The 15,534-nt window shown below is 42.2% G+C and overlaps 1 protein-coding gene across 5 annotated transcripts in view; it reads left to right on the top strand.

Moving 5' to 3' along the window:
- KDM2B (lysine demethylase 2B) overlaps nt 1–15,534 on the top strand; it is a 167,886-nt gene that overhangs the window by 83,048 nt on the left and 69,304 nt on the right. For all 5 annotated transcript variants that reach the window (XM_077835509.1, XM_077835507.1, XM_077835506.1 and 2 more), the window contains 2 exons: nt 4,724–4,839; nt 12,035–12,161. In XM_077835509.1, coding sequence (XP_077691635.1) covers nt 4,724–4,839; nt 12,035–12,161 — 243 coding nt within the window. The remainder of the gene's footprint in view (nt 1–4,723; nt 4,840–12,034; nt 12,162–15,534) is intronic.

Raw genomic sequence — 15,534 nt, 5'->3', positions numbered from 1 at the left:
TGGGGTGCTTATGTAGGACACCTGCAGACACCAAGTCTCTGGTCTCCCTAAGATTGCAGTCTGCACATAAACATCAGGGAGCTGCGGACTGTCAGTGTAGCTTGCATGGCATTCCTTCCTTGCATCAGGATGAGGGACGTATTGATGCTGACTGACAATACAACAGCCATGTTTTATGTAAACAAGCAGGGAGGAGCCTAGTCCTCACTACTCTGTTGGGAAGCAGTCTTGCTCTGGGAGTTGTACATCGGTAACTCTATATTGCTGATGATGGCCCAGCTCCCGGGGGCTCAGGATACACAGGCAGATTGCATAAAGAAGTTGTTTATCAACCATCATTAGTGGTCCCTTCACCCAGACATAGCAAGGTCCATTTTCGAGCTCTGGGGAACATCTTAAGTGGATCTGTTTGCCACAAAGGACAACAAAAAATGACACCAGTTCTGCTCCAGAGCAGGTCATAGCCCAGGTTTGCTGATGGATGCTTTTTTACCGCCATAGTCAGCGGGTCTCTGTACACTCTTCCCCTGCATAGCTCTTCTGCTCAGAGTTCTGTGCAAGGCTAAACAGAACAAGGCAAATCTTATAGTGATTGCCCCAGCTTGGCCCCACGAGCACTGTTTTTCTCAGTTCTCAGACCTATCAATCAGTCCCCCATTGTTCCTGCTTCATGCAGACTTAGTTTCACAAAATCGCAGCCACCTCTTCCACCCCAACCTTAAGGTTCTTCACCAGTCGGCCTGGAGACTTCATGGATAACATTGGTGGAGGAGTCCTGCTCCAGAGAGGTGCAGGAGGTACTGCTGAATAGTAGAAAACCATCAATGAGGACAGCTTACCTCGCTAAGTGGAAAAGGTTTTCTGTCTGGTCAAGGCTGAAAGGTGTCTCCCCTGTCTTGGTTCTATTCAGCATATGCTGGACTATTTTGGTACCTGAAACATCAAGGATTAGTGATTAGCTTAGTTAGGGTACACTTAGCAGCTATGTCGGCATTTCACCCTCCTGTGGATAAACACTTCCTTTTTTCCAGTCCAATGGTTGTAAGGTTTTTAAAGGGCTTGGACAAGGTGTTCGCACACATACAGAGTCTTATTCCACCATGGAGCCTGAATTTAGTCTTAACTGTGCTGATGGATCCTCCCTTCAACCCTGTAGTGACTTGCTGTCTGTTACACCTTTCAATGAAGGTAGCATTTTTAATAGCCATTACATTGGCCAGGAGAGTAGGGGAGTTGAGGGCATTAGTATCACATCCTCTGTATACTTTTTTTATGTAGATAAAGTTTACTTTTTTTATGTAGATAAAGTTTACTTTTGTGCCCATCCAAGGTTCCTTACAAAAGTGGTCTCCTCTTTTCATATTATCCAAGTAATTTACTTACCGACCTTCCTTCCAAAGACTCATGGTAACAAGGGAGAAGAGCTATTGCAGACTCTAGATGTTGGAAGAGCATCAGTGTTTTATGTGGAACAGACTAAACCTTTCAGATCTTCATTTCAGTTGTTATTGCATTTGTGGACAGCATGAACGGCAGCCTAATTTCTACACGGAGGATTTCAGCGTGGATGTCCAGTTGTATTTGCTCATGTTACCACTTGGCTACTGTGGAGCCGTTAGATAGAATATTAGGTCATTCAATTAGAGCCCAAGTGGCCTGTGCAGCATTTCTGGCTCATGTGTATTAGACAGTTGCAAAGCAGTAACCTGGTCCGCATGTCACACGTTTACCTCGCACTATGCAGTTTCTCAACAATCCGATGATTCTAAATTTGGACAAGTGGTCTTCCAGTCCTTGTTCAAATAGATTCCAATACTGCCTCCAAATAAAATTGCTTGTGAGCCACCTACAGTAGAATGGACATGTGCAGTCACTCGCAGAAGAAGAAATGATCACTGACCTTTCTGTAACTGCTGTTCTTTTAGATGTTTTGCACATGCAAAACACGATGCACCCTCCTTCCCATTGCTATTGGAGTAATTCCAGTAGGAAGGAACTCCGGAGGGGGGCGGGGTGTGTCTGGGTTGGCTTGACCCTTTATGCTTGTGTGATATGCACGAGACAGCAGAGGGCATGCTCAGGCTGCTCCGTCGGATGCTGCTGAGGGTGAAAATTCTCTGACAACTGTGGACTGGAGTGTGCAAACACCCACAGTGGAAGGCACATGTGCAGCGCATCTTGAAGAACAACAGTTATGGAAAGGTTAGTAACAGTTTTTTCAGCTCAGTGAATTTTTACATTACAGTCGTAAATCTCTGACAACAGATTTTTTTAAATAACCTAGAACAATTGACAGCACTATAAAATTCCTTAATAAAACAATCAAATCCAGTGTGTACAGTTCAGTGTGTTGCGATGTATTGTGAGGAGAGGAGTGTTGCCTAACAAAGCCGTGGCTGGGATGATTAATTGGGGGATGGGTCCTGCTTTGAGCAGGGGGTTGGACTAGATGACCTCCTGAGGTCCCTTCCAACCCTGATATTCTAAGATTCTAATGGTTAGATCAGAGGACTGGGAGTCAGGACTCATGGGTTCTATTCCCATCTCTGACACTGCTTCACTGTGATCTTTTTGAGCCTCAGTTTCCCTATCTATAAAATGGAAATAATTATACCTACCTCATCAGAGTAGGTTGACCCTGAGTTGCCAGATACTACCCCATTCTACCCAACATGTCAGTTTCTGAGACTTGGTAGCAGTTTAATTTTTTACGCACAGTCCCAACCCTTTCCCTTATGTCATGTGAATCTTTGAATCTTTGATCATCTGGTAAAAGCAATTAACTCCAAGCTCCATAACTTTATTTAGGATCCCTCTCTTTCTCACACCTCCATATGGCTATGGAAAGCTTTTAAATTACATTTATATGTTTAAGTGATATATTTAATGTGATATGGTGCACTGATCTGCTTGTGAAGAGGCTTTATAGTCGTGCTGCAAAAGACCATTAGAGGTGTCAAAATCTTCTTTACTCAGTTGTCGTTTTATAAATTTCGTGGGCACTATCAATTGCAGCTTTCATTCAAGTCAGTTTATAAGTGTTGTCCCTCTTTTCCAGGTGGGGAAAGTGAAGCACAGAGAAGTTAGGTGACTTCCCAAGTGTACACAGAGCCTGTGGGTGAGCAGTGAACAGAACACAGGAGTCCTGTTTCCCAATCTATTGCTCTGATTGCTAGGTTACCCTACTTACTCAGCAGTTTTTTATATATGCATATCCCAGACTAGGGTATTATTTCTTGTAGTAGTTGCCCTGTGAAGAAGGAAAGAAGCTAGACTGATTTGGAGTGACAAACTTCCTTGTTGATTGTGAGTGAGTCAGTGATGGAATTTACTATACCTATTGTAAGAAAGATGCAATAATAACCCAGAGTTGCCATTGCCATTGGGCACCTGTAATTTTCGCTTCATTAGATTCATCATGTGGAATTAGATTCGTAAAGTCAGAAAAAGGTATCAAGAACCAGGCTTTGTGTTCCCGGAGAGAAAATTTTAACTTGAGTTTTTTCTCGGTCCCTCAACTACTGAATGCTTCTCAGTGAAAGCACTGTGAGCCAGTGTCCTGTCATATATGATGGTTCAAGGGCTTCCGAAGCATAACCCAGCAGGTCTACAAGCTCTACCAGGGGAAATGCTTTTGTGCCTTGTGGCTGGAGAGTTCACCCTGTAGGCCCAGGTTGCATTTTCCTGCTGCCTCGCTGATCCTGAGACGAATGAAAACCTCCCCAGCTTTAATGGGAAGCAGTGCACAGTTTGGAAGAAATTGACAGCCCCTTATGCCCCTGCTTTCTGGTTTATTAATTGAAATGCTTTTGATTTAAAACAAGAATTAATGTTACAAATTCCTGGGGTCCCAGATCATTAGTAGGATCAATTCCTTTGTCACTGCTGAGATCAGAGTCTAGAGTCCTGTGTATCCCATGCGTCAGCTAATCACGTGACAGGCAAACAGTGCAGAGGAAGGAATGCAGAGAAGCCAGCTGCCTGAACTGCTATGGCTTGATCTGATTGGATGGTGAGCATCCTCTCCTCCCTTTGGAGTCAATTAACGGAACTTTCCTTGCACAACTGAGTTGTTAGCAATCTCATCAGCTGTAGTGGGAGAAACACTAAGGACTTGCCAAGTAAAAAGATTTTCAGTTGTTTCGAAGAATTGGTAATGGGATATGGAGCTTTCATCTCTACAGGATGGCTGGTAGTGACCTGAAGTTGCTACTGTCTGATGGCTGTTTGGGGGCTTGTGTGATATAAGTTTGGTGTGTCTCAATCCTTCTGCACATCACAGATCTGCCACCACTGTTAAGATGATTTGTGCCCCTGTTTGGTGATGTCAGAAGAGAGACTAAGAGCCGAATGGGCTATGGAGAGTGAACTTCCTTCTCATCTATGGGTTGTGGTTGACTCACATTGTTGCAGCAGCATAAGGGAAGCTTGCTTAGCCTCCACCCATGTTGTCTCTGTTCTGTGGCTAAATAGAGGAATTCAGTCTCCAGAGTTGTTATACTATACACACATACAAACACTGTCTTGCTATTACAACAGTCTTGAAGTGTGACCTTGAGCAAGTCATTTAATCTCTCAGTGCCTCAGTTTCTCTGTCTGTAGAATGGGACTAATAATATTTGTATTCCTCCTGGTGGTCTATGAGAATTTGTGATTGATTGTAAAGTCATTTGTGATCCTACATAGCATGAAGCATTCTCAGTTCTTTGCTTTTCCTCTTTAGGATGGATACATGCAGTTTATACTCCAGTAGATTCTCTCGTGTTTGGTGGAAATATCCTGCATAGCTTTAATGTTCCCATGCAGCTTCGCATCTATGAAATTGAGGACAGAACAAGGGTAAGGATGCTTGATTCTCTTTCTAAGCATGCAGTTCCTTGTGACAGTATCATGTATAAAATCCTTTTCATGTCCCTTTCTGAAAGACAAGAACTAGCGGTATCTCCATATCACAGTGGTTGGAACAAGAAAGGTAAATGCCACGCAACAAGACCCTCCAAGTTGGCTTTTCTTGGTGGGATTTGCTCACCTATTTGCCCCCAGTTCCCATTGACTAGTCACTGTTGAGTCTCTTGTCTGGTTTTATGTCGCCCTGTTGACCCCCTGTAGTGTAAACCAGGGGTTCTCAACCTTTTTCTTTCTAAGACCCCCCCCCCCCCAGCAACCTGCTATAAAAATTCTACAGCCCACCTGTGCGCCAACAACTATTTTTCTGCATATAAAAGCCAGGGCTAGCATTAGGGGGTAGCAAGCAGGGCGATTGCCTGGGCCCCATGCCACAGGGTGCCCCCGTGAAGCTAAGTTGTGCAGGCTTCAGTTCTGGGTGGCAGGGTATTGGGCCCTGTGCTTCAGCCGCATTTGGTGGGGCTTTGACTTGCTGCCCTGGGCCCCAGCAAGTCTAATGCCAGCTCTGCTTGGTGGCACCCCAGAAACCTGCTTGTGGTCCCCCAGGGTGTCCCGGACCCCTAGTTGAGAACCGCCAGTGTAAACTTCTTTCCTTTTTGCATGGAGGTACATTGCCCTTTAGGGTTCACTTTCCCCTCCTGATGTAAGCGAAGGAGACCAGAGAACTAATGGAACTAACATGGTTCTGCTCCCAGAGTGGAATGGGGGAGCCATACAAAAGCTGCACAAGGGAACTACATTACTCATTGTTTGCACTCTGCAGAGCTTTCTTCCACAGCAGCTCCGCGCTAGTGCAGGAGAAACTTTGGGAATTGTGGAGGGCGGGGCGTGCATTGAGTCCACACATATGGCCAAAACACCCACATAGTGGAGAGAGTATCAGATCATGGAGTAAGTGACTGTGTGAGTTCTACGCTTGGAGGGTGAGAACTGGGCCTTTGGTTAGGATCCTAGTTACTTAATAGCTATAATTATTTTGTAGCTAGATAAAATAAGACTCATAAAAATCTCAAAGAAGTGTGATTCTGTTTTAGTTGCCGTGTGTGTGTGTGTTTTTTCTTTTGTTTTTTGTTTGTTTCTTTTTGGATAGCCCGCCACAGTATTGTAATGTAGATATTCAAACATCAGTTTATGTAAGTTCCTTGCCTGAGGATGTTGTGAAGGCCAAGACTATAACAGGATTCAAAAAAGAGCTAGATAAATTCATGGAGGATAGGTCCATCAGTGGCTATTAGCCAGGATAGGCAAGGATGGTGTCTCTAGCCTCTGTTTGCCAGAAGCTGGGAATGGATGACAGTGGATGGATCACTTGATGATTACCTGTTCTGTTCATTCCCTCTGGGGCACCTGGCATTGGTCGCTGTCAGAAGACAAGATAATGGGCTAGATGGACCTTTGGTCTGACCCAGTCTGGTCGTTCTTATATACTGTCCTGATACAGTTATACTGGTATAACCCCCTGTGTGGACACCCTCATTCCAGTGTAAGATTGGCTTTGTTCATTTTAGCTTATATCACTTGGGAAGGGATTTAAGCTGAACTGAAATAAACCACTCTTATACTGGAATAAGTGTCTACACTGAGAGAGAGGCTGTGTGTTAGTTATACTAGAATAACTAGTAAATCTTTCCCATATAGAAAAGGTCTATTTAATACTGTAATTTATTGAAAACGAGCAGTATTCTCAGTGCTGTTCATTCCTACAAGAGGGCATGGTCCCTGCCCTTAGGGATTTCAGTCTAAATTAAACACTTCTAACAGAGACACAATACGCAGGGTGAGGGCCTCGGCTTCAATTGTGCACATTTTGCTTAGTGACTCTACGCCATTTCCTCACCAGCATGAAAAGCCTTTTTCCATGCAGCCTCTCTCGTTCCAGTGTTCGGACACCAGGACGCTACTCTATTACTTTCCAGGGGATACAAAGGCTGACAGGTCTTGTATTGCTAAGCATTGATGAAAGGTATTGGTTTCCTGGAGGAATTTGGAGAGAGGGAGTATTTGGCACATAGGAAGGAATTCTCAGCGGGAGAGGTGGCATGGCAGAAAGGTGCAGTTAAAAGGGAGATCTGGGCAGAACGAAGGGCGTGAGAGTGGGTGTAGGAGGAATCAAGAACAGAGACAAAGGCAGGAGTGGAATTGTGCATGGCCTTGATGGGGAGCATGAGAAGCATAAACTTGAAGTAAAAGGCAGTGGACGGATTTGAATAGGGGAGTGCTAGGAGGAGAAGCTGATCTTAGCAACAGCATTTAGAGTAAATCAAAGGGGGAGGTAAGATGAACTCTAGGGAAGCCACAGAGAAGGAGGTTGTCGTAATCAAGGCCAGAGGTGAACAAGGCCTCGCGAATGGTATTCGTGGTAGAGCAGAAAGGAAGGATTTTAGAGAGATTGTAGCAGAAAGATTGGCAGGGGTATATTGGAGCCTGGATGTAAATGAGAGGAGAAAATCTAGAAGCCTGGGGGATGAGGACAGTAGACCTGTCACCAGTGGCGTAGACAAGGGGAAGAAGAGAGGGCTGTGGAGGAAAGATGTAAACCAGAAACAGAGTGTGAATGGAGAAGATGGAAAAGAGACCGATAATATTACTGCAGCAATAGAAGAGTAGGAGCATTACTTTCCTAGGGAGTTGAGCACTCACTGCTCCTATTGACTTCAATCAGAGTGGTGGATGCTCAGCACCTCTGAAAATCAGGTTCTTTCTTCCAAGGCAGTTTGGGTGGCTCTTGACTTTTCAAATGTTCATCAGTATTACACTAAGGGAGACATTGGCCAAGTCCCAGCGAGCAGTTAGGTGTCTAACTTGCACTGAGAAGTTGGACACCTACCTGCCATTTTAACTTTGAAAATCTCCCTTAAATTGTTGTTTGGAAAAGGATGATTTCCAGATTGGAAGCCCACATTTTAACCTTTAATCTTGTAGGTTTCGTCTAAGATTGTTTCTGCAAAGTACATGTAATTCTTTATCATTTTCCCCCTAAATAAATGTTTCAGTGCTTAAAAGGAAAAAAATAAAAAAAGTCTGCCAATGGCCTAGAAATCAAACAACCCTACAGCAACAAACTCAGCACTCAATGCAGCTATATGATAACAATGTATTATACTCAATCCAGCATTCCTGAGCAATCCTACAATAACAAAGACATGTAAACAATCAAATGCTTACAGGTAATCCTACAATAACAAAGGTGTGTATGCAATCCTACGCTAATGAACTGACCTGCAATAAAATGTGACAGAGAAAATAAAAATACATATGTTTTTTGTAAAATGGTGATTAAAAAAATCCTGAAATCATTATACAAGTTTCTCTTAAGAGTAAATGTTTTCAAAATGAACAGAATGCCAAAATGTACTATTCAGTTTACTTTGTGGAACAAATATTGTAATTTCTTCTTTATTTGAATAATTCTCACTGAGTGGTATAGCCAGATCGTGTTTAATGTACTTGAAAGCGAGTTCGCCAGTGAACAGACTGCAGATGGGTTTCTCCTGAGTATTGATCTTTCCATTGTGTGTAACACAGAAGTAAATTACACGATGTGATTCACAAAGTAATTGCCACACTCAGATCAAAGTGTAATCTGGGTGTGTTTCCCCTCTTGATTTTGCACAGAGCAATTTTACGGAGGTTTCACTGTGTTTAAACCTGCTGTATAATGCTTAATCATCTTTGATTGCTGGTATTCAAAACCATTTTTATGCTAGGTGCAGTTGTTATTGTCTTAGCAGCTAAGACAAGGATAATACATCGCTGAAATGGTAATGCTGATTTAGAGCCCAATAAAACCCCCTAGCTTGTACACTTGTCATGCTTATTCTATCTTAATTTCTCATATCCCTGGGAGATTTTTAAAGAGGGTTATAGCCATTTAAAATAGTTTTTAAGGAGTAATATAAAACACGTCTATTGTTGGAAACAGCTTCTAATGTGCAGTTGAGGTAAACAATTATTCTCTAGCCTTGGAGTTTGTAGAGATTTTCATTTTGCAGTCTGCTTTTCCTAGAGGCCAATTAACAGCTAGTCAAATAGGCCAAGCTCGTTTAGCTCTCTGCTAGACTAGCTTGGGTAACTGCAAAGGTTCATCATTTTGGCTTAGGGGTGTTATAGATTCAGTATTACCGAAGGAGAATAAATGTTAAGCTATTCTCAGCTGATCTAGATTTAGTCACATTAATGTATTTGACCCTGTATGAATATACAAGCATTCAAAATATATACGTAAGGTGGTCACTCACAGATGATGGTATTTACTACTGATTCTGTTTTCTGGAACCTAAAGTTAAAATTTAAAATTGATAAATTAATTTTTTTCCCAAATGAATTAAAAAATTGTTTTAAAATATTACGATGAGAATGATTCAATGCAAGTAGAAGATATAATGATTTTTTTAATAGATATAGTGGAAGAAACTAATACTTTCCAGGGGAGAACGTGCCTCGCATGTGCTTGGTTTTTTTTAGTTTTTTGTGTAAGTCTCTAAAATAATTTCACTTTGAACTGTAGAAACTATCATATTCCAGAGAGAATTTTTCTCACTGTACAGGAATAATTAAAAATGTATTCAGTGGATAGTAAATTATTAATCATAGAAGTTAGAGCTGGAAAACGTCTATTAGATTATTCAGTCCATCCCCCTGCTGGTGCAGGATTTAGTCCCCCGGCAGAAGATACATTAGATAGTAAATTGTAAACTGATCACAGATAACTTTTGGCTTCATAATAATTTTTTTTAAAAGTTCATTTGACCTATGGATATACAATGGGAAAAGGTATGGGCATGTACATCATACAGTTCACATCTATTACAACTAATAAATATCTAGGAAGGTCATAAATGTGCATAAAGTACATTTAAGAAATTTTTGAACCACTGTCAATCTTAGATTTACTTCTACAGCAAAAGGCACCATAGACTTTTGTACAATATCTATTACTATATATGGTAGCTCTTACTTTTGAAGGTTTAGAAAGCAGAGCCATCTCAGGCAAATAGTGAATTACAGAGGCATGGAGGGATTTGCTGTGGGTTGGAACATTGATAGTGAGGCAATTAGGAACTCAAATTGAATATTAAAGATTGATATACATAATGGGAGCACTGCATGCATTACTGCCTTGTCTTTCACATTGAATTAACATTGGTAACAACTAAATTTGGTGAAGCTCAGAATCTGTCAACAAATGTTGAGCAATGATGTCTTTAATATTCCCAGGCATGTGGCTGAAAACCTTTTGAAGGCTGAGGGGTGGAAGGCGGCTTCCTGTTTGTAAGTCAATTCTTTGCAAATTTTGTTTCCTGCAGTGCTCTCTTGGAAAAATTTGAGTTCCTTTATTAGCATATATTTTAGCATGGCTAATTTCCCTTGTGTTCTGTAATAGTGATAAGTGACATGATCTCTTCTTTCTGATATGTAACCAAACCAAAAGGAAAAAGGATTCTCCCATACTATAATGCCCTGAGGTTGAATGTTGTTCTCGCATCTAGGTTTTGGTTTTTTAGAAGTACAGTGCTGTATAACACACAACTTAGGGAATGTTTGGAACAATGCAGCAGCAATCAGTTGCATCTCTCTCAGCAACATTTGACAGCATCTGGGTTCAGATTTGCCAGCTACATTTGTGCTGAGTTTATGAGGTCTCAGCTCTGGTGAACACTTTGGATTACTTATACTCTACCTTGCAATGCACTTAGTTTCCTTAATGACATGTTGTTTTATTGTTTAAAGTGTTTCAGTTTCCCCTACAATGGGAGCAGATGCAAGGTTTTTTGACTATCTACTCTGGGCACAATTTTCAAATGTGGACATTTTAGTAGAACATCTGAATCCCACAGGTGGATGCTCAGATCATGCAGGCAGGTGTGTAAATGTCGGTTTTGCACAGCCAAGTGCCAGCATGAGTTTCCAGATGCTGTATTTAGTCGTTCTATTTAGACTCCCATGTTTAAAGAAAATGGACTGCCTGTGATAATGATCCTTTCTGGTGCAATGCAGTTTTCATTAATGGTGGGCAGACATGTGTTAGACCTGTTGGTTAGGTGAGAAGTTAAACTGCATAGAATGTGTTAAGAGCAGGTCACATAATCTTGCTGCAATGTATGCAAGCTAGGTTTTATCCAGCTCACAAAATGCAAATTCAGGGCCTGCAAGGAGTAAGAACTGTTCAGTGTAAGTACCTGTGCATGCAAGGTATATGGCATTCATTTTTTTAAAAAACACAGCAAATATACATATGTATTCAAGCACAGCAAATGTACACACATATTCCCAAATTGGAGGTTCCACAGTGTCTTCCTTGGCACAGAGACCTCCCTTACTTGGAAAACTGTTAGAGGGGAAAAAAAAGCAGTTTCTTTTTCTTTTAAACATGAAATAAATATCACAGATATACAGCACTGAGAAATCAGCGTCTAATACGAAAACGGCAAGGCTGGGAGATAAAGGGAAGGGGATATCCTGGCAGAATTTTTTGGTAGAATCCCATTTTTCTGTTTGATTCAGGGCAAAAGTTGATTGACTACCAAAATATTAAGAGTAGAACAAATGTAGGGGCCTTTTTTTTGTATTTAATGTTTGAATGTGATATACCAACAATCAAAATTTTGTTTTTGTTCCATTGTTTAATCAAATGGTGGTATGGTAAAGACCTGAGTTGACAAGGATCGAGTTTCCTGCTTGGCTCTTTGTAGGTAATAATGCTGTTTTGACAAATCATGGAATAATTTTTAGGAAATCAAAAGAACCCACATTTATTTTAACTTGAATTTTAGTGACTAACATCTGTATGTGACCACCCTATGTTTATACAGTAGATCAATAATACCTTAGGGGGCCATGCATCAGTTTCATGATTTCCCAAGACCACAACACCCTCCTCACTTCCCCCATCAACCCAAGAGGGTACAAATTAGTGAACCAAGAAATGATGCTATCATAGTAGGCAGGCAGGCAATCTCCTCATTTTGTATGCTGAACACATACATCTCACTCGGCTCCCACCCTCTTTCCCCTCCCCCTCCTGCATACCGTTTGTGCTCTTGATAACATGATGAAAATGATGACTGGCCCTTGTGCTGCAAACTTCTCTCCCTTCCACATGGATTGACAGTCTCAATCTTGCTTTCAGGTGCATGCCAAATTCCGTTATCCTTTCTACTATGAAATGTGCTGGTATGTTCTGGAGAGATACGTGTCCTGTGTGACCCAGCGCTGCCACCTCAGCAAAGAATACCAGAAAGAATCAATGTTAATTGGTGAGTGAATCCTTCGAGTGCATATTCAGAATGGACGCTGGCACCTCAGACTAGTCATTGCTTTGACTTTTGCAAAGCAGACTGTAAATTAAATTGGAGAAATCTAGAAATCCTAATGAATTATTTCATTATTTGGGGATGGAGAAGATTTGAAGCTCAAGCATTTCACTGAACCGCCAGCCTTCCTTGAATGATATTTATTGAGCATTTCCATGGCAAATGGATCTCAGAAAAATAATTTCAGATTTGTTTCTTTCTTGGTTTCAGTAATGTTTGTGTTGAGGTGATCTGCCAAATGGTTGAGGATTTACTGTTGCATTTGGCATATTACCTTAGCAGCCAAAAAGTCTGCATTGCAAATGTGTTCTGTTGGGTTGGATAGTTAGCACTTCTATAGCACTTTTTGTCTACAAAGTGCATTACAAGCAGCCACTAAATCTAGCTTCTTTTTTCCTTCTTTTTTTTACATCTCTGGTTTTATTTTTCCCAAACTGGTGACTAGTTTATTTAAAAAAATCAAACAAACGTACATTATCAATAACTTAGATGCAGGCAGGGCAAAGAAACCTTTAAAACAATAACTGAAAGTGAACAGTGGCAGAGATTTATGGATGGGATCAAAGTGGGAAAGCACCAAGGGTTGATACTGACATGAGCTTGGAGTAAGCTTGAGGTCTATCAGTACAGCTAGAGTTCTAGCCTTGCCTATCAGCTTCATTTATTTTATTTCCAAAGGGCCACTGGGCCATGTCATCTTGCTTTTAGGCACAGAAAGGCTGAATGTAGCACAAGTAACGGCTAGGACAGGCTGGTGCATCTGGAAGTGGAGAGAGGAACTAAAGTATTTCCATCCCACCCTTATCCCCACTCCCGGCCATCATTGTGAATACCAAATGTTTGGGAGCCCCAGAGGTTTTGGAGAGAATGGCCAGCAGTCAGGACATAAATGGCCACCTAATGCATCCTGACATTTCAGTGAGGGGGCTGCATGGGTGGTAAGCATCACTCTTTAGTGAGCCGTGCTGCCAGGGAGTAGCGTGGAGAAGCTGACTGTCTGCACAGATACTCTGAGATCTGAAGGAGCTCCCTGCAGATCTCAGCATATCTGTATGTATGGAGGGTCCTATTCTGCAGCCCCTCTGTGGGCCATCAAACTTCTCCGCTGAAGGATTAATAAGTCAGGAACTCCCAAAGCATACTGTGTGGCGTGCTGACTAACTCCTCGCTTCTGGCTGATTTTGTTCTGGGGGAAGAAGCTCTTTAAAGAACCATTGACAAAACTGTCTGTCCTTGTATCCCCTGGAAAGTAAAGAAGCAGCGCTTTGATGTCAGAATGCTGGCATGAGAGGTGCTGTGCTTCTGACATTGAGGCAGGGGTGGAGAGTCATTAAGTTGTACAGTGAAATCAACACGTTTTAGAATGAATGAGGTGCATGGAGATGGGATGGCTCAGGAGATTGAACATAAGATATGGAACCTTCCCCATCTAAATCACCAGTGTGAATCCAGGTCAGCCCAGTAGTGACTGTTGGTGATTTGGTCACCCATGCGGAATGTGTCTCAGGTTATGTCTACACTAGATAGCTTACAGTGACATTGGTACAGCTATGCCACTGTAAGATCTCTTGTGTAGCTGACGGGGAAGAATGCTTCCATTGACATAATTAAACCACCCCCAACAAGCAACGGTAGCTATGTCGCTGGGAGAAGTTCTCCCGCTGACATAGTGCTGTGCACAATACCAGTTATGCCTGCGAAACTTTTGTCGCTCAGGGGGTGTGTGTGTGTGTGTTTTTCATACCCCTGAGCTACATAAGTTTTGCTGACATAAGTGGTAGTATAGACATGACCGTAGTCCACTGCCTAGTGGTTAGGCATCCAAGGTGCCAAATAGGCTCATTTTGGCAATCTCAGTAGGCTGAATCAGCAGAATAATGGGCCACGGAGATTAAATTGTCTTCTCAGCTCTATAGATGGTGCTTTTAGGCCAGGATTGAGGCAGTATGGAGAACCTTGGATTGCCACTGCCCATACTGTAGGAATTCTGTGGATGCAAAGAGAACTTTTGGTGTCCCCAGGGCTGTCAGTCCAGCCCTTTGCACCAGCACTAAAATTACTTAGGCTCAAAATTGTATTTTGGGTCCAGAATACTGGGATGCCTGCTGCAGGAAGAAAATGTTGTGATGGAAAGAGACTGTTCATTGTGGGGAAGGAGATAGAAATGGGGAGTTCAGGGTGATAGAGTGGGAATCAGTGCATAGGTGGGGATAAAGGGAGCAGCCATCTTTAATTGGGCCCCAGTTTTCCTCCAGACTTACCCCCAATTTTGAGAGACATGCTGCTTCTCTATGGTTTGAACTGGAAAGGGTACTTAGAGCCTTCAAGGGAAAAAGCTTCAGTAAAAATAAGTCCGAAGATCAGTAATAGTTTGAGCAATCAGGATAAGAGGTGAATGATGCAAGTCAGAAGTGCTTTGAAGGACTGCTGCCTATAGAAATACTTGGATTTGAAGAGCAAAATTCTATATCTCTCTGAGAAGAATGCTGGTCCTCTCCACTGTGTGACTATCACATTGTCTAGGATCAACAGACACCCTTTCATCCACCCTGGGGCTCTGCCAGGACAGCACAAGCCTGGCAGGAAGAAGAGGCCTGTGTCAAGAGGGGGACAGTTTGGAAGCCTGAGTTGCAGTGAGCACTGGCATGGGGCATGCCTTCTCTCTTTGGGTGCTGTGGGAAGCAACTTGCACTCCTGCACTGTGCAAACCCCACAGTGAGACACATTGTCTCCTTACTTGGCTATTGGGCCTGGGGAATGAAAATGGGGTTGATTGTAAGGAAGGCTCCTTTTTCCTATGGCTTCAAAGGTTTCTCAAATATTCTTTAAATAAGTTTCCAAATCCTGTTTAAATCTAACTCTCCCTGATTTTCAGTAACCTGTTGGAAGCTTAAATTTGTTTCATTATCTCCATCATGCACACATGGATTTGTTATGGAAGGACTGTTTGCTGGAGCTGCCCACTGGCTTGTTATGGCAATGTTGTTAATATGCGTGTGTGTGTACGTACGTGTGCAGTGCACACATCGTCAGGTTGTTCATGAGTTTGTTATTGTAGGGTTCCTCTTGAATTTTGTACTCCAGATATTTGTTGCAGAGTTGTGAAGGTTTCTTTATTATTATAGGAATGCTTCTCAGAGCAGGACTGAAGGTACTGATTCTCTTCCTCCTTGTTTGAGTTCTCTCTCTACTTTCCTGCTCTTCATTTGCAGATGGGTAGTAGCAGCTAATTAAGAACTAATCCCCCAGTTTGATTAGACCCTTCTGGAGTCTCACATTTCTCTTGCCCTACCATCTTACTGGAACCTGAACCAAA

Source organism: Eretmochelys imbricata, chromosome 15, assembly GCF_965152235.1.
Source record: "Eretmochelys imbricata isolate rEreImb1 chromosome 15, rEreImb1.hap1, whole genome shotgun sequence".
In the NCBI taxonomy this organism is placed as follows: domain Eukaryota; kingdom Metazoa; phylum Chordata; order Testudines; family Cheloniidae; genus Eretmochelys; species Eretmochelys imbricata.
The sequence above is the reverse complement of the archived record's forward strand: the minus strand, read 5'-3'. Positions and strand labels throughout refer to the sequence as shown.